The 27,246-nt window shown below is 40.6% G+C and overlaps 1 protein-coding gene across 1 annotated transcript; it reads left to right on the top strand.

The window, feature by feature from the left end:
- Window positions 1-25,921, top strand: LOC310876917 (phospholipase B1, membrane-associated-like; the record flags this gene model as incomplete). The annotated part of the gene is made up of 39 exons (XM_083790566.1): window positions 1-79; window positions 4,271-4,324; window positions 5,357-5,417; window positions 5,524-5,542; window positions 6,739-6,819; window positions 7,522-7,587; window positions 7,680-7,738; window positions 8,732-8,807; window positions 9,299-9,406; window positions 11,452-11,526; window positions 12,068-12,142; window positions 12,277-12,337; window positions 12,694-12,752; window positions 13,021-13,097; window positions 13,488-13,531; window positions 13,846-13,954; window positions 14,134-14,185; window positions 14,611-14,691; window positions 14,819-14,884; window positions 15,432-15,538; window positions 16,427-16,508; window positions 16,621-16,725; window positions 17,089-17,184; window positions 17,424-17,498; window positions 17,784-17,861; window positions 18,123-18,183; window positions 18,260-18,318; window positions 19,642-19,709; window positions 19,836-19,879; window positions 20,144-20,249; window positions 20,513-20,564; window positions 20,667-20,747; window positions 20,847-20,912; window positions 21,389-21,483; window positions 21,962-22,043; window positions 23,095-23,199; window positions 23,894-23,989; window positions 24,105-24,179; window positions 25,649-25,921. The coding sequence occupies 39 exons, from the start codon at window positions 1-3 to the stop codon at window positions 25,919-25,921; spliced, it is 3,108 nt and encodes a 1,035-aa protein (XP_083646692.1).
- Window positions 25,922-27,246: the final 1,325 nt, after the last annotated feature.

A 27,246-nucleotide genomic window follows, 5' to 3' on the forward strand; every position in this document is an offset into this window, starting at 1 on the left:
ATGGCAAATGGTGAGGTGCACTGCGAGGACCAGGGCAAGAAAGGGAGGCCAATCAGGCCATGGCCACAGTTGCGCTTCGGTTTGGCCCTCTGTCCCTCAAAAAAAGTGTACATGCTCTGATGCCCCACCGTCCCAGTTGACCATTTTCTCCTCTGTTTTTTTCTTGTCAATGTGTCTGATTACCAACCCGGAACGTAAGACTAAGATCCAGAGTCAAACAAACCAGTCACTTAATTAGCCATGTCACTCATTAGCCAACAGCCCACTGCACTCTCAGGTGGAACAGTCTTCAAAGCAGTACGGTGGAGGGGAGACAACAGAGGGGAAAAGTCAGGCGACCCGGGCATGACACACTCAGAGCTAGCCATGGTTCACATGACGCTCGTACTTCACGACAGTCATGTTTCAGGGCTAACTGCAAGAGTGTGACACAATGAGGCTTTTAGACACCACTGTGTTTTGTTTCCCCATCCCCATTTTATTTTTGAGCTGCGCTAGCCCCTCCTACAGTATGTCCAGCTTTGAGGGTTTGTGCACCCACAAACATTGTGTTAACACAAACGTTGAATGCCATTGACAATGAATGGTTTGAGTGTTTGTGTTTGTGTTTGTGTAAACACAAACATTGTGTAAACATGCACAAACATTGAAGGTGAGGACGCAAATTGTGATCGGCCAGAATGATATGATGCATGATGATGTATGATGATAAGAGCGCGCCCCTCACTTCACACGGGTGTGATTTTTATTTTATTTTATTCTTTGCACATGCTATAAAACTCCCTCCAATTCCTATTTTCAAGGGACTCAGTGGCTTAGTCCTGTGCAGCATGTTTATGGACGTTTGACTCAGGAGTGGCCATGAAATCATCTATATGTGAGCACCTTTAACTCTCTATGATGCAAAGTTATAGAATACTTTTTGATTGGAAATATGCAGATCCATGACTGGTCACACATAGTCTATATACAGCATTGTAGACTTGCACCAATATGCGCCGCATTTTGCTTTACTGGAAAAATCCTATCCACCCTGCCACGACATCCTGGCTAAAAGACCTGTCATCCTTTATCCACCTAGAACATTTTAAATTATCAACTAGAGGCTCATTGAATAACTTCTCTAGAACCTGGGACCATTTTCTTTTATATATTAATTATTTAAAGGAGAATTCCATACTAAAAGGCTTTCTTACCTTTCTTTGTAGTTGTTACGTCCCCACCAAAGAGGTCCAGGTGTTATTTTGTGCAAAAGCTCCTTATTGGCTATTTCCCCTACCATAAGCCCTACATGAATTGCATTTAATTGAATGGGAATTGAATGGGGCTATGGGGTGTTTCTTTCTTTGTATATATCCTCTCTTCATAATGTAAATAATATCCCAAGCGCCACACTTTACTACTTCTTTCGATGGAAATAAGTGAATTAGCATAACACCCCATAGCCCCATTAAATTCCCATTCAATGCAATGCAATTCATTGAGGGCTTATGGTAGGGGAAATAGCCAATAAGGAGTTTTTGCACAAAAAAACACCTGGACCTCTTTGGTGGGGACGTAACAACTACAAAGAAAGGTAAGAGTTTTTGCACAAAAAAACACCTGGACCTCTTTGGTGGGGACGTAACAACTACAAAGAAAGGTAAGAGTTTTTGCACCAAAAAACACCTGGACCTCTTTGGTGGGGACGTAACAACTACAAAGAAAGGTAAGAGTTTTTGCACAAAAAAACACCTGGACCTCTTTGGTGGGGACGTAACAACTACAAAGAAAGGTAAGAAAGATAAGAAAGCATTCTAGCATGGAATTCTCCTTTAACTGCAATTGATTAATTTCCCTCTCTCTTCTTTAGCTTATTTTATATGGTAATTTATTGCCTACAAGTTTCTTTCCTAATTATTTTTGTAAGTATTGTTTATTATCGTACATTTTTCTACAAGTCTATTCTCCCCTCAGGGCTAGCAGGTGGGTGGGTGGTTAGCTGGGTGGGTATGCGTTAATGTTGGTTTTGTTTTGTCATGGATGTTGTTGCTGTTTTTTGTTGTTGTTTTTTTGTATGTTCCTTGTATGTCTTGTATTTTAAAAATGGAAATAAACCCAATAAAACATTATAAAAAAAAAAAAAAAATGTCCACCCGGTTAAAACGGGTTCATTCAGTCGATTGGCTTCTATTTTCTCCTGACCTTCCTCGTGGCCGTCACCGCACCTCTCTAATCAGGAGATAAAGATACATAATCAACAGTGTCACTGTTATGCGATAACAAAAGGCATGTTTCTCCAGTCAATTTGTTCTGATGACACTCCATAAAAACATGGTTTCATGTACATGTTTTTTTATAATCTAAGAGCAATAAAATGATATCAAAAAGTTACAGACTAGTTCCTCCCCACCACTGCAGAGACTAGGGCGGCAGGGAGGGCCATCTCCATTGCTGCACTAGCAGTGGTGGAAAGTAACTAAGTAGATTTACTTAAGTACTGTAGTTAAGTACAGTTTTGAAGTATCTGGACTTTATTTGAGTATTTCCAATTTCCAATTATTTTACTTCTACTACATTTCAGGTCCAAAATGTTTACGTTTACTCCACTACATTATCTTTATTCTCCACTACTACTTTGAACACTTTAAAGTTACTAGTTACTTTGAAGATTTAGATTATTACAAAACATACATAAGGCCTTCAGGCCTCTATTTTGGGCATTTGAAAATAGCAGATCTACATGCAAGCTCACAATGCATCATGATGTGACACATTATGGGGCCCTATACAAAGGCCCTATACATGATTCAGTAAGATACAACAGCTTGTGACAACAACACAGAAAGGTGTGTGGGGAGGTATTCATTCGACTAAATTGGCGCGAAAAAGGCGTGAAAAAGCAACCGGCTATGCTAAAAAATAAAGCATTGAAAAAGTAATAGAATAATCTTTAGGAAAATAATTGATAGTTGCTGTTGCAGCCATGTCCACTGATTCACATTGGGCCTAAACCTTATACACTCTGCTTGCACTCTATTCACCTTGGTTCAAAGTCAAACTAAAAACGGAAGAACACCGGGAAATGTCCTTCGGGTACTTTTTATTCATATAGGCACGTGCCATGCACATGAAGGTAAACTAAGGTCAGGTTATTGTGTCAAGAATTTTGAAACATCATTGCCTATTATTCCTTCAGTCTGTATCTCTCAACTAATACGTTGAGATTTATTGAGTTGGTTCGGTAAAAACGCCAAACCTCTCATCCTATTAGTAGTAGTTTGTCTTTGAATATTGTTTGTTAAACGCACTCATAAACAGCTTAGCTGCTATGCCTTATCTTAGCCCAGAGTAGATAATGATCAATGATTACTTATCCTAATTTCTCAATTATCAAAATTAAATGTTTTTAAATGATGTAATAATGAACTTGCTTCACCTTGTAACTTGATAACTTGATAAAACCATTTGAATATCATTATAGCATAATGTAAAGCATAAAGTTTCTTCAACACATAAAAAAAGGTAATTTAATAATCAGGGATACAAAAATAAATGTAGTGTTGATTGACTTATATAGTTTTATATTTGTACTGTTAATTAAGTTCAAATGCACGTTCTGTCTTTCATCAATATGACTAAAAGTGTCCATCTGAGCCTATCTGTCATGGTCGTGCCCTTTGAGCGGGAGGCCAGTCCCTGCCCCTCGTACGAGTTTATGACATATTGTTATACCTGAGACAGGTGTACTGCTAATCACACAAAGGTTAGGGGAGTTGGGAAAGGCGACAGAGCAAAAAGAAAGTAAAAAAAGATTCACAGGGACAAGATCCAACACGCCTCTACTCTAAGGATGCTTCCACTGTTGGAAATAATAGTACTGTTGGGGCTCACATGGACACCAGGTAGGCCTATCTACGGTTTCTGCACTTTCATGTTTGTGTCTTACAATGTGGAACATGACTGCTGTTTGTGAGTGCAGTGTTGTGAGTGGGGTGGAATTCACATTTTGCTATCTTGGTCAAAGTGTTTTTGGCTGAGGTATAGCTGTGATCGTAATTCAATCATTTGAACCCTAGTGTCCCAATTCTAGGGCAAACATTGTGCAACGCAACACATAGAAATAATACATTTAATAATTTTTGACCAAAACACTACTTTCACCCTTTTGTATAGCAACCATGCAGAATGTCATGATGCTTATAATTGGCTTATGAGGTTCATATCAATATAAAGTTGCACACATTTATATTATAATATCTCCCTGTTTCTCATCTCAATGTGTTCCCAGGAACTGCTTTTCCATGTTCCCAGATGTACCCGTCCCAGCCTCCTCCTTCTACTGGTATGTGACATGGACAGCAGAGCAGATCTCTACACAGTAATCCTCAGTGTTCATTTAACTCTGAAAGTGTGCGTAGGTCACCAAGTTTGGGTTATATTTGTGCACTCTCAAAGTTACAAATGGATAAATGAACAGCACTGAGTTCTATAAAGATTGAAGAGCAAGACTGCTATGAGTTTTGAGTATAGAAATACCAGTGATTTAGAGAGTTTGAATATGCAATATCCAATAAATATAAAAATCTTAAAAAATAGCCAAATGTGATTTTATCTGAACTTTATCAGCAGTTTGTGAAATACACACTTACTGGGACAGGTGCGTAAGCAGGCAGCCAATGCACGAGACATGAAAAATGGATACACTATCTTCACTTATACAGGGATACCTGATGAAGGTCAGTTGGACCCAAACGTACGTTGTATGTAAACAATATAGTTTTTTCTCTAAGTGAAGACAGTGTACGGAATGTCCCTTTTTTCCATCATTTATCAGCAGAACAAACTGATAATTGATAACATTGTCTCCGTGTCACTATCACTGCTCTTTTACTGATATGGAGATCCATCCTTTGAGTTCACTTAAAGGCCTATGTGAACTTAACTTGAACTTACTGTCAGTTACAAATCCGTATCCATATCGCTGCTAAATTATATACATGCACTTTACGCCTTTGTACTTTCCTTGTGTATATATGTTTTTAAAATAAATTCTTTGTTTCCTAATGTAAGGTACTATTTGCTTGTTTTGTTTTATGTTTTTATGTTCGGACTGCGGATGAAAATGATATTTTTTGCTAAATCCGGTGTATTTACATTGCATTGTCCATTAATATGCATTGTCCCGTCTAAATAAACAAATAAAGTAAGTAAAGTATGCTAAATGTGAACGTACTCTCCAGAAAACAAGAGATCAACTCTATTTTATATTATACGGGAGTCTTGGGTGTGTATTTGTGTATCGTGTTTTATCTTAATATTTCTGACCTATACTAAGATAGGCCAAATCAAACTACATCATTTGGTTTCTCTCTAGTTGATAGTGTGAAGCCTTCAGATGTGGCTGTACTTTCCACCATCGGACTTGATATGCACAGGTGAGCAAAGGGCCAAATTAAGAGCTTCGGCCAGGCAGTCAATATTTCTGTCTACAGCCTGTCTACAGCCTTAAGCCTATAACCATGACCTTGTTTCTCCCTGCAGCACAGAGCTGTCCAACGTAGTATGGAGACTCCATGGTAATGCCCCAAACTTATTTTTGTCATATACAGAACATACATTGTGCTAAAACATTCATCCATGTTGTCGATATCCTATAATACATACAGTGTGAGCTTAGTTACATTAAAATAATAATTATTATTAATGGTAGATTGAACAATTCTGGGAAACAGTACAGTATGATGATGATGTATTGACCCACATGACGTCACAGGGAAAAAGTTTATATGGAATATAAATAAATAAAGACTAAATAGCCATTGAGGAGACAAATACGATATCGGACAAGTGGCTTTTTGTTTTAGGTGGACACACCCACCAGTTAATTAAGTATACCCATGGTTTTCACCTGAGCTCCACCCATCTGAACCTGGCCTCCACAGATGTAAAAAACGTAGATCATTCGCCACTGCAGTTCATTGGAGTGACATGTATCTTGTGGAGGCCGCCATATTGGCGTTCAATATGGCGGAGGCACGGTACAGCCAATCTAAGTGACTATACTGGCCAATCACAGCGCGTCTTTCCGGGGACTATAGTCGCTGGGGAGGAAGTGGATCACTGATGCATTCCTATCTTATTCTTCTGCTCACTTAGAGGCTGATACTAGCTGCTTTAGACTACTGTATGGTATCGTTTTACAACATTGATAATACCTCAGACAGCCTTGATAATAGTATAATGAACCCTAATAGCTCCCGACGCGAGTCTGCTGCCAACTTTCTTTGTAGCGATAGCTTATGTCTATCATGTACTGTATGTCAAGTCTGTGAGTCTTCTCCCTCTGTCAGAGATGATGACCTTGTTCAACCCTGCTCTCATCTTGGACCAAACAAGCCTGTACTCACCTCAATTTGTTCAACACAGGTACAGATGTTTACAACATATACTAATAAATGAGATATGCTTGTTTATGTTTTATTCATGGTTACTGACAAATGGAGTTTGACAGGATCAATAATATCACTGTATTTATAGGAACCTGCAGGAACAGGCAGATGAGTTGTCATTCTCTCTGCGGAACAATCAGGTATTTAAGTGGCTGAATTCCTATTTAAAGGGATAACCTGACATATTAAAGTTGGTTTAGTTTAGAGGTTTGGGTCAATTCATACTTTTCATAGCATAGCAAAGCCTTACAGGAATATAAAATAAAAGGGTTTAGTCATAGTATGCGACTGTATCTGTCTCATGCAGGCCATTGATGAAGACAGACACTGGAAGCTGGTGCTCCTTGTGGTTCAGGTGGATCAGCTCTGTGCCTGTGAGGAACAACAGGTAGGAGATACGGACCATTCTTTTCTTACATCTTGTGATTATTGTGATAATTACGTTATTCAACCCTTTGTCAGCTGGGGTTGGTCAGGGTAATTAGCATGAGGCATACCTGTCTTAGTTTGACGTGGTTCTACAGCAATCTCAACATTTTTAGTAGTACCCGGTCCTCTTACATATAAGAACACAAAAGAACAAAACAAACCAGATGGGAGGACAGACATACACAGACAGCCACAAGCATAGAAGTGGTCATCACTTCCAGATTGAATGAGTTTAAACCTGAATCTGAGCATGCTAGACGTGATCTCCGACGCAACTGGGTTGTTCAGTATATACTATTCTGAGGAACTATGTGTGGGTGCACTGCTATGTCCATTATATGTTTTTGAGGGGTGACCATGCCATGTTGTGTGTAGTCTTGTCTTGTCGTATGTTTGTCTTGTTTGTTTTGTTCAGGTTATGTGGTTTGTAACTGTCAGTGTCCCTTCCCCGTTAGTGTAGGACTAACAGGGATCCCTGTTAGTCGATCTTTTTTATGCTACCACACTATTTTGCATACGGTGGTTATGTGACTTTTATATGTAAACATATTATCATCTTTGGTATGTTCTGTATGGGTGTGTCACATACATTGTGTTATGTTATTTGATTTGATTTACTGTATAGCCTGAAATCTGTGTGTGTGCGTCGTGTTGTGTGCAGGTCAGGTCTTCTATCAGAGCCACAGTGAAGCAGGTGGATACTGCTCTGCAGCTCCTGCACTCTCAGGTTCTTTTTTTGTATTTTTCTTCTTCCATGTTGTTGTTATCATTCTCCACACTTTTGCTACTTACTGACCACTGTGTCTGTTGCCTTCATAGCTGAAGAGGACCATTATTAGTGTTTCCCTGTGGGACGGAGAGTACGCTCACCAGAACAGGTGACTTAATTTGATTGTCCCTATAAGTAGTAATGATAAAGCAGCTTATTTTCACATCCTGTCACACACCAGGGTTCATTTATTGCATACTGTAATTATTCGTGGGATTGGTTTCTTTTACATTTTAAATATGTAACTTTGACTGTGACTGTTAAGAAAGTAACAAAAAACAGCCAAGGTATCTTAGCGACAACAGCAACATAGTGACTGTCAAAATGTACTCACTGATCTACATTTATATCACACGTAACCCCCACCCTCATTTCGCCTCTCTCTGATTCACCGTCAAAGCTAAATCTTGAAAACATCTGCTGGGGTTCAGTTTGCTTAATTTAAGGACTTTCATCAGTGCTTTCCCCTTATCCCTAAACTTCTTTGCCTTTTTTTAATCAATTCAATCTGTATTACAGACTCATGGTCCAGATCACATACAGAGGAACAAAATACAGTAAATAATAAAACAAATTTTAAATATACATATACATACATAGACGCATATGCTCACAGCCTGTAGAGGCAGTTTCGCCAATGTCTCCAAGTCATGGAGAATTACAAGAATTTGTACATCAAGTTTCTTAGAAGGGCTTGACAGGTAGGCACCCCCAAGTTCACAAACAGCTGACTGGCACTGTGCCATCTTGGTACCCTCACTAGTAATCGTAATGCATCATTATATGCAACCTTAAGTTTATGCATGCTACTCACCTTGTAGTTACTCCACAGGTAAGCAGTATACAACGGTGTACAGAAAGCTTTAAGCAGTGATACCTTAACATCAAGAGCAATTATGAAATTTCCTCATTAAAATGTTTGCCTGGGCATATACAATTTGCACCTTTGTCTATGAATGTCTATATCATCTGTGAGGTCATCAGAGATATAGTGCGCAAGGCCTTTTTATCTATCTATTTGATCTATTTTGACTGGTGAAAATAGGACCCTTACAGTATGCATCCGTTAGTTAAATTAACACCAAAGGTTTTGACTGTGCAGGAAATGTCCATGCATGGAAACAAAGAGTGAACAGGAGGTGCGACTACTGAGGGCCGTGCTCACTGAAGTCCTGCAGGTGTGTCACTCACTACTGCCCTCAATGTCATAATAACTTTGTTACAATTCCTTACATATTTCATGTTTTCATTCAAAAGGGTAGTTAGTAGTTAATAGTTAAAATAGACGATCTACAAGCTCACAACGCGTTGCGGTAGGACACAATTGTTATCTTGTAGATAGGCTATTTTCACTATTTCACTAAAGTATTTTACATATAATAATGAAAAGCAACGGTTCTGGACATTAAGCTCCTTGTTCCTGATGATGGTTCATAATCCTGTTTTTGAGGGGTGCTAGCCCCTCCAACCTCTGACTTTGTGTGTTTTTTCCGCCCGTGACGTCATGTGTGTGGCCATGTCTATGACTTTTTATGACAAGTTTTGTTCCGTACAAACTTAAAGGCCAAGTCAAAGGCAAAGGACGTCACGCGTGGTGTCTGTGTCACGCCATGTGGGTCAATGAAAGGCGCCCCTAACGTCACACGAGTGTGATTTTTACATTGAACAGGAGGCTCTGGGCGAACACCTTGAAAAGAGACGTTGGTTTGGTGACAGAAATGACTTCACTGTCCTTCTGCAGACCACACCCCTTATGAGAGACCCCGCCTCCTTTGCTGTGAGTGACCCCAACTCCCCCAGTATTGTTTTCACTTTACATGTTTGTTTGTTTGTTTGTATGTATGTCATTAATATCATATCATATCATATCATATCATATCATATCATAATATATCATAATATATTATATTATTGGTGTATCCATAGGCTATACAGCACACAGCTTAATTCAGCATATTAATGAGCTGTGTTTTGTTTACCGGTATGCATCCTGCAGTGCTTATTCATGCAGGAATCTGGAATCAGCATATTGTACAAAACAAAAAACAGTTTTGGAGGGCAAATACCAATGTAGCCTAAATGGTAAAAATGGTGCATTTATATAGCGCCTTTATCCAAGGCGCTTTACATAGATTGTGCATTACATTCACACACACATTCATACACCAATGGCGGCAGAAACCATACAAGGCACCAACCAGCACAATAGGAGCAATTGGGGGTTCAGTGTCTTGCTCGAGGACACTTCGACACTAACTCTGGGGGAGCCCGGGTTCGAACTGGCAATCCGGCCACTCTACCCATGAGCCACCGCCGCCTACTATGGTGGTGTAAGAATTATTGAAAAAATTAAACTACTCTAGTCAGTCAGTCAGTCAGTCAGTCAGTCAGTCAGTCAGTCAGTCAGTCAGTCAGTCAGTCAGTCAGTCAGTCAGTCAGTCAGTCAGTCAGTCAGTCAGTCTGTCTGTCTGTCTGTCTGTCTGTCTGTCTGTCTGTCTGTCTGTCTGTCTGTCTGTCTGTCTGTCTGTCTGTCTATTTGGAGTTATAGAAGTATGTCTCTCTGACTACAAATAATGTTATCCAGTGCTGAAAACATCAAAACAAACATCCTATCAAATACTCATATCCATAAAAATGAAAGGCGATGAACCAAGCAGCTAAACTACAGTATGCATGCACAGCTCTACTTGTACTTGTTGTACACAGTATAGTCATCAGTGTTAATTTGACACATTACACAGATCATAAAAAAAGAAGAAAAGATTTGAACAGACATTTTTGTTCACGCTCTTTCAACAGCATGGGAGAGTGCCCACTGAGTCTCAAGCATCACGCCACACTGATGAACTGACTATACAGATGTGGGCTAACCTGGTAAGGACTATCGTACATCCTGCTTTTCTCCTATTTTGTTAATTGTATGTCACATTGCTATGACAACCTGGCAGACTTGGTTTATTCACGCAACAGTGATGTTGAGGTTGACAATCAAATCCTTATTGTCCCTTATTGATCTGTAAAGCGACAGCTTGTACTGTATAAGTGAAGGGGCTACTTATATAAGTGAAATGACAATAGGGATGTCTCAGTAGCCTGGTGTCCAGCCTGATTCGCTGCGTTCCGTGATTTGTTTTGTCACTTCTCTACTCAAAGTGACAAAACAAATCACAGAATGCAGCGAATCAGGCTGGAAACCTAATGTCTCAGAGCAACTCAGAGAACTTTCACCTGTGAAATCTAGATTAACCACCTTCAAAAGGACTTGACAGGACGTCAAAATATGAAACGTAAGCTTTGCTTTATATAGAAAAAAGGTGGCATACCAAAACAGAACAGAGACAATCTCTTTGGCATTCTTGTCATCTACTCTGCAAACTCAATAATACACTGAAAAACAACAATAGAATGGCTTTTCTTCTTCTGTTTTAATCTCCATTCAGCTCTTGATATAATTACTAACATACAGTACAACAGATAAGTTTAAACAGTGTTTCAATTTTGGTTGATGTTGACAATTTAGATTTTGGATGGCATAAAATAAACATTACAAATGGAACCATCCACAAATGGAACATTAATTACACGCCCATTTGATAACATTTGGACATTCTCGTTAGTAAATGAACATTGAGGATGTCAAACGCACGCACGCACGCACGCACGCACGCACGCACGCACGCACGCACGCACGCACGCACGCACGCACACACACACACACACACACACACACACACACACACACACACACACACACACACAGTCATTGTCCTTCCTACAGTACTTGTTGATGCAAGCGATTGAATGAACTGTCTGTCTTCTCAGCTGCAGCCTGCAAGTGTCCAACAACAGAACACAGAGGGCAATGGAATGATCATTGCTGTGCCTTGCCCTAGTGAGGTAAGAAGACGTAACTCTTACTTGTTGATACAAGTTTGATTTGTTCCACTTCATCAGTCTGTGGCCCTTATATGGTTCGATAAGTTACATACTGTAAGTATAACCACTTAAAGCCCTATTTTATATTTAAAAAAAAATTGCTTATCTACAAGCTTGTGTTGTGATTTTGGGTGACCTTCTATAAGGCCTCTAGAAGTCTCCATCTATTCTAAACCTTGGGGTGGTGGGTGAGAATCCATCGAGTCGCAGGCGCGGAGAACATATGCCACCACAGCAGACAGCAATGTATTACACATAACTTCTACAGTTTATTACACACAGAGAAATATATACAGTAAGAACAGTGGATCTATGACGTCGCTAGCAGATTATGGAAACCATGATAAGAACAGAATGAGCAGGAACAAGCATGCATCTCATATCATATCATATTGCGCATACAGTCAGCATACAAACAGCGTGTACAGTACAATGTGTCACATACATTCTCATGTCCCTCCTCCACATACTGTACAATATGCTCTCTCTCTCTCCTCTCCAGGACCGTCCCTTCCTCAGAACAGAGGGGAACTCTCCATCATATCGCCACAGTGAGGCGTCTCCTCTGCCTCACCCAGTGAGTACAGCATGTACAGTATCTCTTTGACAGTAGCATAAGGTACAGTACAGAGCCACATGGAGGTCCTAGCGATGCTGTTCGTCTGTGTTGTTGTTGTGACAGTTATTGATGTGCGTTTCATGTGCCTTCAGATTACAGGCACAGACATGCCCTGTGAGGACCTCAGCCCCTCCCCCTCGCCACCCACCACAGGTAAGAGTCTAGTGCCAACTATAACAATGATCCTAATGCACAAACATAGACATGACGTATGACTCCAGACATGGGCAAGGCTTCAGCCCGGTATAAATTAAAGTTCAATATTTTAATTGTTATCTAACTGTTTTCACTTATACGTGAAAATAATTGCGGATGTACATACTGTATGTGGTCTACTGGCAGCACTGATCAGTCTAGTGGTTTACAAGATTAACACACACACACACACACACACACACACACACACACACACACACACACACACACGCACGCACACGCACTCGCACTCGTACATGAATCAATGTACCACCAATTTGTCCTGCTCATTGAGGTTCTCTGTGTTGTTTCAGTCCATACCCTCAGGCCAGGTGATATCAAAGTAGTGGGTGCTATAGGAGACTCTCTTACAGTAAGTTCAACATTATTTGCGACCTGCTTTACCTGATATTTAATCAACAGAGAACAAAAATATTCAATCTTCAAGCTTGCGATGCAAACTGTTTTGAACTACATCTGCTCCGTTCAATATTTTTCTTTCTTGTCTTTGGAAATGTATTCGCCTATAATGACATGCTCAATAGGGACGCCAGGTTGAAAGTGCACTAATATTACAGTGTGTTAGAACAAAGACACAGAAAGGATCTTCCTTCAGTAACATGACCTTTTCTTACTGGCAGGCAGGCAATGGAGTTGGAACAGACAACCCTAACAACTTACTGGCTGTGCTGCTCCAGTATAGAGGATTGTCCTGGAGGTACAGTACTGTACTAGGCTGGGGATGCCTTCCTTGTTACTTGTACATTTTGCTTTTGGCTTAGCAAAAATATTTGTTGGTTCTTGCTTGCTTGTTATGTAATTGTCTTTTGGAACCATGTTTGTATCATTGCTATGGGGTACACACAAACACACAAAGCTGGACATATGAAAAAAAAAACCTGTAAACTATAAAGCATGAAGGACATTTTGAAAGGTTCTATCATAATAAAAGGCCTCACCATAAGAGTGAGTTCTGAGAAGCATCTGATCTGGATACAGCATAAACAACAGTATGAGTGCTTCAACATATATGGCCTAATGCCTGAAAGCTTCCAAAATGTAACCATTCGTGAAGCTAACCATGTTCTGTTTTGTTTTCCCCTCACAGCATTGGTGGAGATGAAAACCTTAGCAATGTCACCACTCTGCCCAGTGAGTCTCATGTCTGTCACAAACCTTAGCAATGTCACCACTCTGCCCAGTGAGTCTCATGTCTGTCACAAACCTTAGCAATGTCACCACTCTGCCCAGTGAGTCTCATGTCTGTATCGTGTTTGTGTCGTGTCTGCGTGGGCCGCAGTGGGGGGACGGCAAAAAAAGATTATCATAAAATCTAAACAAAACAGTAAATAAAAACATTGCATTTTATTTCAATTAAACACGCCATTATTGAAAAAAATTGTCAATTTGTATTACTTAAAATAGCTGATCTACAAGCTCACAATGTGTTCTTTGTTCTCTGTTAGATATCCTGAAGCATTTTAACCCTCTACTGACTGGCTACTCAGTAGGTATGGGTAGGGAGGACAAACCTGATGCCTTTCTCAACCAGGCTGTGGCAGGAGACAGGAGCAGGTGAGTCCTTGCAGAAATCTGTAGTATTTCTACATTGTGTTATTGCTTCACCATAACAGGACTTTGGCAAATGTGGCCTATAAATTGTAGATTGTACAATCACATTTTACCCCCTGGATTCCTTATAGGCCATTTGTGGTTTGTATAATATGTAATTTTCCTTTGCGTCTGTTTTGAAGGGACATGCCACACCAGGCTCGAGCCCTGGTAGCAAGGATGAAGAATGACTCTGTAAGGACATCTCTACTTCTTTACATTTAGAAACAACTTAATATCTGCCACCTGTGATTGATGTTTTTGTCACGTTGGTACCGTACCATAATGAAAATGTACAGTAATTGTAGAAGAATCCTCCGATATTTATCAGTGATGTTCATTTCATGACAGCAATTCAGACATAGCTCAAGTTACGCCTGTTCAAAGGTTTCTGTATTTTGCCATTCATTGCCTTCGTTGTGCAACTCAGACATATTTTGTAAATCCCTTTATCTCAATGGTTGAAGGTATCAGTCATCCTAGCTCATCATCTGCCAAACAAGGACAGTATTCTTCTTATAAAATGATATGACATGACAATCTTGCGAAAGACAACACTGTACTGTATAGTTATTACACTATGATAACAATATACTCACATGCAATCATTTCTCATTCAGCGCATCAATTTTGAATCTGACTGGAAGGTGATCACAATTTTCATTGGTGGCAACGACATCTGCGATCACTGCTCCAATTCAGTGAGTGGAAATTATGTTTAATATTATATTAATATAGTTGTAATTTTCAAAATAACAATAGCAGAGTTAGATGTTTTGCCTTACAAATGGAACTCTGACACTACGTTGCTTCTTTATGTCGCCACAGAACTCTTTTTCTGCCCTAAGTAGTATGCGATACATCCGTGATGCCTTGGATTATCTTCATAAGGAAGTAAGAACAACCAAAACAGTACTGTATAGATTATCAGAAATGCTGCAATTCTATTTTCCAGATGTTCTAAATGTGTAAATGTGCCAGGTTCCAGATGTTCTAAATGTGAAATGTGCCAGGTTCCAGATGTTCTAAATGTGTAAATGAGCCAGGTTCCAGATGTTCTAAATGTGTAAATGTGCCAGGTTCCAGATGTTCTAAATGTGTAAATGTGCCAGGTTCCAGATGTTCTAAATGTGAAATGTGCCAGGTTCCAGATGTTCTAAATGTGTAAATGAGCCAGGTTCCAGATATTCTAAATGTGTAAATGTGCCAGGTTCCAGATGTTCTAAATGTGTAAATGTGCCAGGTTCCAGATGTTCTAAATGTGTAAATGTGCCAGGTTCCAGATGTTCTAAATGTGTAAATGTGCCAGGTTCCAGATGTTCTAAATGTGTAAATGTGCCAGGTTCCAGATGTTCTAAATGTGTAAATGTGCCAGGTTCCAGATGTTCTAAATGTGTAAATGTGCCAGGTTCCAGATGTTCTAAATGTGTAAATGTACCAGGTTCCCAGGACCTTGGTCAACCTTGTGGAGACTCTTCATATCACCCCACTCAGACAAATGCACACTGACTCTGGCCCATCTGTGAATTGTCCCACCTGGCTGGTCAAGTAAGTCTCAATACCTAATCAAAAGATGCTTTCAAATGCACAGACCAATGCCACTAGTCACAACTCCTTACAACAAAACAGTTTTGAAGCCAGTCAGTCCACACCAATGCAAAGTCAGTACGTTTGAGAGTCAGTTTATGTGTCTCCCGCCAATCCACTGCCTGTGTCAGTCCATTTATAATCAGTGCTTCAGTCTACACCGGCTTACACCAACTCTCCACCTCAGAACAAAGAAAAATACAGAACAATACATGCCAAATATAACACAATTCATCCAAATGCCAAATCCGGCTGGCTGTAACATCTTGCAACTGCCATTGGGGATAATGGTAGTTGCATGTTGGCAAGGAGTGTGGACTGGCCTTTAAATATTTTTATTTATTGATATTTTACAGGGGTTTGTACTTGGCTATGTCCTATTTCCCCTCTACAGCAAAGCTCTTCAGCTAAAACATTCGATCTACTCAACGCATCATATTGCGATGCATTTTGAGCTAGTAGGCTATTCCATCTGTTTTGCCTAACGTTGTCCTATTTAGGGCATGCCTAGAATAGGGATTAGTGTCTGCAACACTTATTTTTCTTGAAAGTATGTATTTTTAGCACTTTTTCCACTGTATCATATATTAGGCTGAACATATTGGGGTTGACTTTTGGTATCTAAAGCTCACAGTCTTTGAAGCCTTTATTGATAGATAGATGGGGGTTGACACGCAGCAAAGGTCGAGGGGATCGGGAGTCGAACCCGCAAAACGCTATCGGGATTACCAGCCTAGGTGCCCGGATCGCTAGGCCGGCCTGCAGCTATTTTGTTTGCCAATGCAGATGTATCAATAAGAGACAATCATACAAGGCTGTATATCTCTCCTGATATCTTCCCCTTATCAGGATTCTCTGTCCCTGCGTTATCTCACCAAAGCCTGGCTCTAAAGCTCTAGAGAAGGTGGAGGAGCTGAACAGAGAGTATCAGGTAGGAGGAGACACGTACTGGAAGGAAGGCCATAATGTGGTCATCTTAATCGTCACTCGTCATACTCTATTTTCTCCATGCGTTAGTTTCAGCTCTTGTCTCATTCTTTCAGCATGTAGTGAATGAGCTTGTGGAGTCTGGCCGCTATGACACCAAGACAGACTTCACTGTGGTCGTCCAGCCTTTCTTCAGAGAGATCGTCGTTCCCAAGCTGCCGGTGAGATACTGAGACTCAGTTCAATTAAATTCAATTCAGTTCAGTTGAAGAAGATTTCAAAACATTATTTAACATTTCCAACAGTCATCATCACAACAGTACATCTCAACTTGGACTAAACAAACAAGCCAGTACATTAACATTTTCAAACATTTTTCTTCATGCTCATAACTTCACGTCACGCATGAGCTTGATATGGCATCTTTTTTATTTTTAATATTATACTTCTTTTGAAGTATTACGCACAGGATCAGTCACTCGAACACAGCTTTGACTGTGTAACCTGTTTTTTGTCCCCCACTGACGTCAATACTCAAAATGCTCTGAATGACGTCTAAATTCGTCTATATTCTGCTACCATAGGACGGCCGTCCCGACCGCAGCTTCTTCTCACCTGACTGCTTCCATCTCAGCCAGAAGGCCCAGACGCTGATGGCTCGCTCCCTCTGGAACAACATGGTGGGAATCTGCGACACACTGAGCTTTCAAATGGCCGCTTTTTTATGTCAAGCACATTGTGTCACCATGGGTGGAAACGTTTCAAGATCACTTCCTCAGTGGAAACACTCATATTCTAAATAAATCTTCTCTTATTGACACAAAGTACTATGAAATTACTATTACTACAACTAGTAATTACTATTACTATGAAATTTGAGGTGATGCATACTGAATGTTATGCTCTTGTTTCCCCATAGTTGGAGCCTCTCGGTCAAAAGGTTTCCAAACAAGACTTTAATAATTCCACAATCAAGTTGAAATGTCCATCCAAGGTATGCACTCATTCTTGCTGTTATATTGTTGTTGTTGTTATTATTAATAATAAAGTATGGTGGGTTTGAATCCTCATCTCTTTAAATCCTACAACAATATTCTCGGCTTTACTGTTATTTAAATGATGGGGTGGTTTGTACTTCTTCAACTTCTTCAACATTAGCAATTGTAGGCTACTTTTCGTTTGCTTTTTTTTGTTGTTAATTAGTCTTCAGTCACCTCCATGGTGATCAAATCATATTATGTGATGTTTATAAAACACTTCTGTTTTACTTTTAATCTAGTCGGCCCCGTACGTGCGGACCTATCACAACAGCAATTACACCTATGCTGATCCTTCCCCACCACCTGGACCTATCCCGGTAAGCATATACGATTTGCGCTCTATTATACGATGTTGTCACGAGCCAAAAGTAGCAGATCTACAAACTTTTGTAACTGTCCATTTTGTGTATTTTCATAAATCAGGCTTAAAGAAGAAAGTAAAAGGAGAGAAGATATACTGAAATATGTAATTGATAGCTTTAATGAAACTGCATTGGTTATAAACAAAACCATAGATTAGTCAGGACAATATCACTGTACACGTCACCAGTTTCTGAGACTTTCTTTTGTTGTACTAGAACTGGGGAAGTGACTTCTCCTGTGTGGACATCGCTCCATCTCCCACCGTGCCTACCTCAGGTAATATGTTGTAAAAACACATGCTCAGTGGAGGTGATGGGGAGTTCAAGTACTCATTGTGTTCTCCCTTCCTTAGTTCACAAGCTCAGACCAGCAGACATCAAGGTGGTGGCAGCGCTGGGAGACTCCTCCACTGTAAGTCAATTAAGCAATAAGCCACGAGAGGTCTCAGGTTATCGGGTATTTTACAATGGCTGGGAGGTAGAAGACCCTCCGCTGCGCGTTGGGTCTGGCTACAACTCCCAGCCATTGTAAAATAATAAGCTGGGGCCTCGAGTGGCTTATTGCTTTTCTAAAACGGTTACAAACATATAGCAATATTATGCTCCCCTGCTCCCAAGTACCCCCCCCCCCCTCTCCCACCCATAAAAAGAAGAGTAACCGATAGAGGGAAAAAGAGAAGAAGAACTAAAAAAGAAGCAAGGAGAAGAAGAAAAAAGAAGAGAGAAAAAAAAAAGGAAAGAGAGAGAGACAAGGGAAAGACTGGTGAAAACAGCACGTTGACTCAGCCTCAGATGGCATATTGTGACAATGATAGAACAAAGTCTGCACCCTCGGGTGACTTATGCACTTATCTAATCCAATGAGATAGCTTGAAGTGAATCAAAGTGAGAGATGAGAGGCCGCCAATGTTTATAAAAGAGCCGCGGACAGCAAGATTGATATTTTTTATAAAGAAAAGAAAAGGGCAAAATGTTGAACTCAATTTGGAAAACGTTTCACAAATATATTTTTAGTAGATAAAAATAAACATAAACTGCACCATATTTGATTTACTGTACCACATTTTAAATAATTCAAAAATAGCCAATTTTCAATCGCACAACACGTCGCAATGCAATGCTTGACTACCCCTCATAGCTGCGCCTTGGGTTGGCTCCAGTGCCTGAGGCAGTGCCCTGCTAGTCTCGCAGACAACTATTCCACAGTCTCCGAATGCTATATAGAGTCTGGAACTAAACCTCCTGAAATCCGAGCAAGGAAGCTGCCATTTCGGTTCATGAAAATATATTTTTAAATATCTTTACATTTAATTATTTTATTTCCATTTCTGCTAAGAAGCAAGCTAGACATGCTTAGATGATTTTGATTTATATTAGGATACATTTGCGCGTTTGTAAAGACAAGAAGTGGGGAGGAGGCGATCTGAGCTTCTGTTCTCCAGACGGTAGCATTTGAAAATTCCAAGAGGCAACAGTCTGTCAAAGCGAGACTAGTGCCCTGCCAGCCTCATCCTTCTCTCACTGACCTTGTCTGTGACCCGTGGGAGGCCTCCGTAGAGGTCCACGCTTCTGATGTGGACCGCCCATGTTACATCAAGTGCCATTCCTAGCATTCTTAGCCCTTGTATGTCCTAAAATGTGTGCTAGAATCAACATGCACTAAATCTTCTCTGCGGTCGTCTCTGCAACGTGCGGCAGTCCTCTTCTGAATCTGTACACTTGTTCTTCGTTGCAGGTTGGTACTGGTGCCAAAGCCAAGAATTTGCTCCAAGTCAATACAAAGTATAAGGGCGTATCATTCAGGTACAATTGGCCAACAGAGTCAACATCATAGAATTAGATCATGAAATGCATACACACATTATACACCTTTTCATGGTTGGGTGTTTGACAAATTACACTAATAATTGGTTGCCTTTATTTCTGCAGCATTGGAGGTGATGAGACATTGGAAAATGTGACGACACTGCCCAGTGAGTTTGTACCACGTCTTTTGCAAATATAGCTTCTAATTTGACAGATGCTGCTAGTTTAGTTTAGTTTATAGTTTAATTTGGTCAATTATGTTTAGATTTCATAAGAGAAAATAACCACATTTCTGACTGAAACGGTATAGGCTGAAACCAAAGCTTATTTTGCCTACAATATTAAACAATCACTTTACACAGGCATAGATTTTACTGTCACAAAGAGGTTTCTCACTCTGTCCTAATGCTGATGTGCCATCTGTCTGCCAGACATCCTGAGGAAGTTCAACCCGTCTCTCCTGGGCTTCTCCACGGGTCAGGGATCAAGTATATTTAAGAAGGACTTCAACATGGCTGTGCCTGGAGCTAAGACTACGTATGTGCAGATCCTCCTTTCTCCACTTCTCATCATTGGCTGTCTACTTCAGCTCTATAACTCTGCTCCTTTTTACTGCATTTTCAGTTATCCATTACTCTGTTAACGATTATTACTACTTTTTTCCCCTTTTTTTCCCTTCCTTTTATTAAAATTGGTTGTTTTGTTAAATCAATTAATTTGATTTGTCTGATTAAGCGTTGCACCCCCACTCCTCTCTTCCTTCCTTAATGTAACGCCTGCTGCCGGTCTTCTTTCACCAGTGACATCCCAGCACAAGTCAAAGCTCTTATCACGGCCATGAAAGGACATAAGGTGAGATAGTGAATGATGTGAGTCATCTCATCTCATTCATGAATATCCTATGAATTTCGCCATTCAGCGTCTGCCCTCTTGCCCTTTGCACTTGCCACACAGGAAGTGCATTTTGAAAACGACTGGAAGCTTGTGACAGTGTTTGTGGGAGCAAATGATCTGTGCAGTTATTGCCTTGATCAGGTAAGTGTTTTGTGGAGGTGGCCATACATACAGCAGACTGTACATTGCTGTCTGATTTACTGTATAGTTCTGAAATACATGTTGTACTTTAATACACAGAACAACCTGTCACCCAAGAACTTTAGCCAGAATCTGAAGGCCAGTCTGGACATACTGTACAAAGAGGTGAGTGCTGTTTAATCACTTAAACCCTATATGTATTTGTATCCACCAAGACCCGCTCCCCATCTTCACAAATTCTCTTTGGCAAAAAATAGCTGATCTACAAGCTCACAATAGATTGCCATAAAAAAAGATTGCATCTTTAAAACAAACAAACACACACACATTGTGCAAATAGCCTAATTATAAATCAGGCTTTAGTCTTTATTTTAAGTCGTGGTTCTTGTAATGTTTTGCCAAGAAAATAAAAGACTACGCAACAATAATAGGTTACTAGTAGTAGTCATGAATAATGTCTGCTGTTTTAAATCTACACAGAACAGACTTTGCCGTGCGTGCGAAACACATAGTGTTTACACATTATGATAACCTTATTGTAACCCCCCCCCCCCCCCCCCCCCCACACACACACACACACACACGCAGTGTGCATGCAGTATGTTCACTGTTCCGACATCTTTCTCTGTGTATGTACGTAGGTACCAAGGGTTTTGGTCAACTTGGTTGAGCCTGTGCAGATGGATCCAGTGAGAACCATTAAGAAAAACACCCTGGGCTGTCGCTTAATTCCAAGGTTTGTTCAATATCCTAAAGAGGGAAAAATAGAGTCCGCAACACTGGTATGAAAAACTGGAGCTGAGTTTTTCATACCAGTGTTGCAGACTCTATTTTTTCCTCTTGTCCAGCTCATGGGCTAGAGTGGAGGTGCATGCTCTATTTCCTTTGTTCAATATCCTCACATCGTCTGTCATAGATTTGTTATTTTGGTACCAGAGATATACTGTTCATAAACCTTCATTTCAGTGGTGTCAGACTTTTCGCTACCGTTAAACCACCTGAGCCCAATACTTTGCTGTATGATGAATTGTGAAAATAGACAAGCTGACAAACACGCCACAATGTGATATGTTGTGAGATATATTTGCTGTTTTTTAAACTTTTTGGGGAAAAAATGTAAAAGGTTCATCTAGAATGACACGGTGAAAATATAGAGACACCAGGTTGAAACTGATGTTAGTAGAGAGAGGAATCAACATGTCTCTGTATCACAGGACCACCTGTGGCTGTCTCATTAATCCAGAGGACAACTCTCCAGAGTTTGAAGAGATCAAACAAATCAATGTAGAATACCAGGTAGGCCTTGTAGATTTTAACCACTTTAACCATTTTTGTCTATACTTTGGCTATTCAAATATAGCAGATATACAAACTCATAGCGTGTCACCTCATGCCACGCTCTGAGCTTGTTGTCGGGAACCCCGGAATGTGTTTGTTGGACGCATATGAATAACTCATCTCAAAGTACACACACATGCAGGAAACTCAGGAGGACAGTTTACTGTACTTTACTTAAACTTAAAAGAAAATCCAAAACACCTCACAGGGCACGTAAACATATTCCACAAACACACAGTGTGACAATACAATGATCCAGCACAGAGAGCAGTCTTAACCCATTTAGGCCTGAGGCCGATTCTAAAAACTCCTCTAAATCCTAAAACTAAAGTATAGTTCCTGCTTGGCCAACTAGGCAGTCATTAGGCCAAGTTCACACCTGTGAATCCAGGTGGAGCCCAGACTGACAATCATGGACTCACCAGGGAACAAGGGGGGAAACATGAAGGAGGCGACCCAGGCGTGGCACACTCTGAGCACAGAGTGTGACAGTACCCTCTCCCCAAAGTCCGGCTTACAAATGACCCAACAATGGGAAGCCAGGGACGAAGATCCTCAGTCGGGGGGGGGGGGGGGGGGGAGTGCTGGTACCCCTCGCAGCCGCTAACACGGGAACGATCACCTCAGCAGACTGCCAGCATCTAATCGCCGCAGAGTGCAGATCCAGGGTGGGGAAACTGTCTCTGCACGGAGGCTGTCTCTGGCTGGGACAGGGAGTTCCGCCGAGTCCAGGATGGCTGGATCATTCTGTCGGGCGTGGCACGCTCTGGGCACAGAGTGTGACACAGATCTGATATTTTTGAAAAACGTGTACAAATGTCTGCTTCTGGGGGTCCTTGGAACAACATATTTTGAGGTGGGGTTCTGAGACCAAATTCACATAATTTTGGGGGTCCTTGACATGAAGAAGTTTGAGAACCACTGATATAGCAACATATATAGAAAACATTTGTAGAATCAGTCTCAGGTCTTAATTAGGTTAATCAAACTTTTTCCTGTTTGTATATAGGCTGAAACTCAATATCTGGTCTCTGGAGATCACTATGACGGGCGAGAAGACTTCACTGTTGTCCTTCAACCCTACTTACGCAATGCCTTCGTCCCTTTCACCGAGGTGAGTTCCAGAGACAGAACTTCATTCACACGTGTATGAAAACACGTATATTACTTTTTGCACAGATATAGCTCAATTTAAACATGCATTCAAGATAAAAAATGTGTCACTAATACCGCGAGTTCCACAAGAATATGCTTACAACAGCAATACAAATACAAATACAAATACACAATCTGTACCAAGGGGCTATTTAGAAACAGAATGCAGTGCAATGTTAATGTGATCTCATGGGCAGTGGTGTAAGGTAACTAAGTACATGTACTCAATTAATAAGTACAGTTCTATGGTACTTTTACTTTACTGGACGATTTCCAATTTTCTATAATTTGACTTGCTCCACTACAGCTCAGAGACTTGTACTTTTTATTCCACTATACAGTAATTTGTAATCTTTAGTTACTAGTTACTTTTTAGATTTAGATTATTATTACAAAACATAGATTAGCCACTAATTCAGCCCAATACAGCCCAATGCTTTGGAAAATAACCGATCTGCGACACTGAAATGGGACATTCTGCACAATAAGTAGGCTACTTTTAGTATTTTAAGTATATGTTGAGGCCAATATTTTTGTACTTTTACTCAAGTAAATTTAGAATTCTGAACGTCTACTTAACAGACTATATTTCTACAATAGGGTATTAATACATTTACTTTAAGTAAACAATGTGAGTACTTCTGTGTTACCAGGAGGGAAAGGCTGACGACACTTTCTTCTCCGTGGACTGTTTACATCCCAGTGAGAGAGGACACTCAGAGATGGCCCTCGCCCTGTGGAATAACATGGTAACGGCAGGGACATGTCAGGGACATGTCACGTCCTAACATGCATTGAATGGTATTTGTGGAGGTTTTTGTAGCCTTTATTATAATTGTATATATTTATTTTTCCTTTTAACAGTTGGAGCCAGTAGGCAGGAAGCAGGCATTCAACAACTTCACTTATGATCGCTCCAAGATTCATTGTCCGTCTGAGGTATGCTGATTCCATATAGAATAATCATGGAGATAGTTGCCAGCAGAGAGATCCCAAGTGTCCATTTATGGATTCTCAAGAGTTATCCAATATATGAAGTTACACATTGATTGTATGGATACAATGTGGAGTACATAAAAACATAGCGTCACACATACATACGTACGTATGTACGTGTACAAAGCCTCATTACAATAGTTTGCAATCATGTCACGGCTCAGCAATTACACTGCTCAGTGCTCAAGTGCATCATTACGTCTCTTCAGAGGAAAGGTCAAACATCCTCACTGGTCCTGTGAGTGACAATGCAGTATGCACAGTTAGAAGGCCACGCATCCATAATCTACTGACAGACTCAAAATGTCCTCCATCCCAACACAATTCCACAGTCCGCTCAGGCTTAGACCATATCCACCAGTTTGAACTTGCCCTCCTGTTTGACGGGCACGACGTTGATGAAGGTCTTGTAGAGTACGGCACCTTTTGGCAGTTTGGTGATCACCTTCCAGGTCTCCGGGCTGCGTGGTGGAGGAATGTATACTTCTTTAGTGAATCTTACTATGCCGTCCTCCAGGGCATAGAGTGTGTTGTTTCTTCCCATCCCCACATGTGCTCCTGGGTGATACCTCTTCAGACGCTGCGTCGCAACGATGTTGCCAGCATGGACAAAATCCCCATCCAATTTCTTGAATCCGTATCTCCGACCAGGGCTCTTTCCCCCGAGGTTTTTGCTGCTACCACCCGACTTCTTTGAGGCAAACCTCAGTGACTCACAGGCACATAGCTGAGAAGGTACGAGCAAACCTGAAACTGCTCTCGACTTTAACATCAAGGACGTAAGCGCTGCCATCTTGGATCATGTGACATGTTTGGAGTTTTAATCTCGTATTGGCTCACTGCGGTTTAACCACCTGTGACAGAGCAGCCTCTGTCGGAGTAATATGACAATATGTTGCGTCACGCCATGTCACGCCACATCACGCCACGTCACGCCACATCACACTACATCACGTTACAACACGTTACATCACGTTACAACACACCACATCACGTCACATCACGTCCTTGCAATACTGCGGATTTGAATCCTAATCAGAGATCGCATTCTACTGATACATCTGAGGAAAACTAAGTTCAATGTATGGGTTTCTTAAGCGGAGAAAACCGCCTATACTGCTTTGAAAACAAATACAAATCGATACCATCTCAATATTAAGTACTGCTGCCCTAAAGCATTTTCACTGGTTCTCCGATGCGGTTACTTTGTAAGAGTTTCCACCCAGTGTCAAGGCGTGCAGCACCTTGACAAGCTGCTGTCGTTTCCAGCATAGCATAGCCCACATACTGTACACATAGTACATACACACTGCAATTCAAAATATTGAACAGTGATCATCAGAGATGTTGTAATTGTGACATCTAGTGGCTGAATGTTGTCTATTGCACTAATGCTCCTTCCTCTCTTTCAGGCTCAGCCCTACATCTTCACTAAGACGAACAGCATGCCAAGTCCACCCGTAACCCCTACCACTGCTGCACCGGTTACACACACTACAAGCTCCCTTCCAGACCCAGTGCCAACCAGCCCTGTGACCCAGTGTTCCTCTCCTTTAGTATGGGTGCCAGTGGTTCTGTCTGTGGGTAGCTTACTGGTTGGCATCGCTGCTGCCTGGCTATGTTTCTCCTGCAGGCAGAGGAAAGAGAAAGCACTAGAAATTAAACTGAAAGCGAGTGCTTTTTAATGGAGAGTCTTGGCAAAAAGGCAAACATCCATGCATGCATGCAGACCCGCTCTTGGCATAATGACAAAATAGATATTAGATATATTAGATATACCAAGCAAGCAATGTGTACAGTCAATCTTATGATTTTAGTATTTTAGTATATATATATATTTTGTAAATAGGGCACAGCTAAATTGTGAAAGGTTATATGGTAATTATATATTGTGAATCAGTTTTGTATAGTATCTCATTTCTCATTCTTATTTATTGGTGCAATAAAATAATTGCTATTATGTCATCATTATGTCTACATTTGAGGTATGTTTATTTCTGACATATGGATAATAATTAAAGATCAGCTACTTAAATAATGTACGTTTGAGAAAATTCTAAATTATGCAATGTAAGACTTTCTATACAGTTTGCAAACTATACTCTTTTAGTGGCCCTATAGAGTTTAACCCATGTCAAAGTGCATCTGCACTTTGGGAACCAGCGCCATGGAGGTCGCACCACTGAATACATTAAGAGTATTTCAGTGTGGTACAGAGTAAAACTAAAACAACATGATCTGAATAACTGTTAAGACCGACAGAACAACCACTAGCCGTTTTAATTAGCCTCTATCCTCTGAATTATGGCCTCAATTTACTAATATTTTCTAATTAACATTGAATCAAATGACCCGCTGCAATGCTAATGTATTGTGAAGCATTGCAGTCCACTGCTGTATCCATGTCAGTCAAACAGTGCCATCTTGTGTCTTTTCTAGTCAGAATCAGTGTAGTCTGGTCAGGCTGATTCTTCCAGTGCGTGGATGGATCCTAGTTTTTTACAAAAACTGCAAAATGTGTTGTCAAAATGTGTAAATCTGTTCTGGACTTTGCTGGCAGGAAACTCAAGTGAATTTTATGTGTGTGTGTGTGTGTGTGTGTGTGTGTGTGTGTGTGTGTGTGTGTGTGTGTGTGTGTGTGTGTGTGTGTGTGTGTGATCCACACACACCTGTATATCCACTCATGGGGAGGGACAATGGGCCGCTGACATGGAAACTTTCAAAGCACTCCATATATTTATAGAGCTGGCATTATCAGAGAAATTGCTGGCAGAACCTCACAGCCTTACTCACAGCTCTTGTCTCTCAGCACATTATAAAACACACTCCATGACCTCATGTCGTATTATTCATGGCATTAACAGCCAATGGAGTTGCTTAGGGCCACTCATTGTACATAACAAACAAAGCAAACAAAACAAAACACCTGGTTGAAACTGTGTCGTTTCCTGTCTACCAAAATGGTCATGTGAATTTACACCTCTGAATCTGAACCTTGTTGGACTGCGTT

This window comes from Protomyctophum parallelum (genome assembly GCF_964188405.1).
Source record: "Protomyctophum parallelum genome assembly, chromosome: 19".
Lineage (NCBI taxonomy): Eukaryota > Metazoa > Chordata > Actinopteri > Myctophiformes > Myctophidae > Protomyctophum > Protomyctophum parallelum.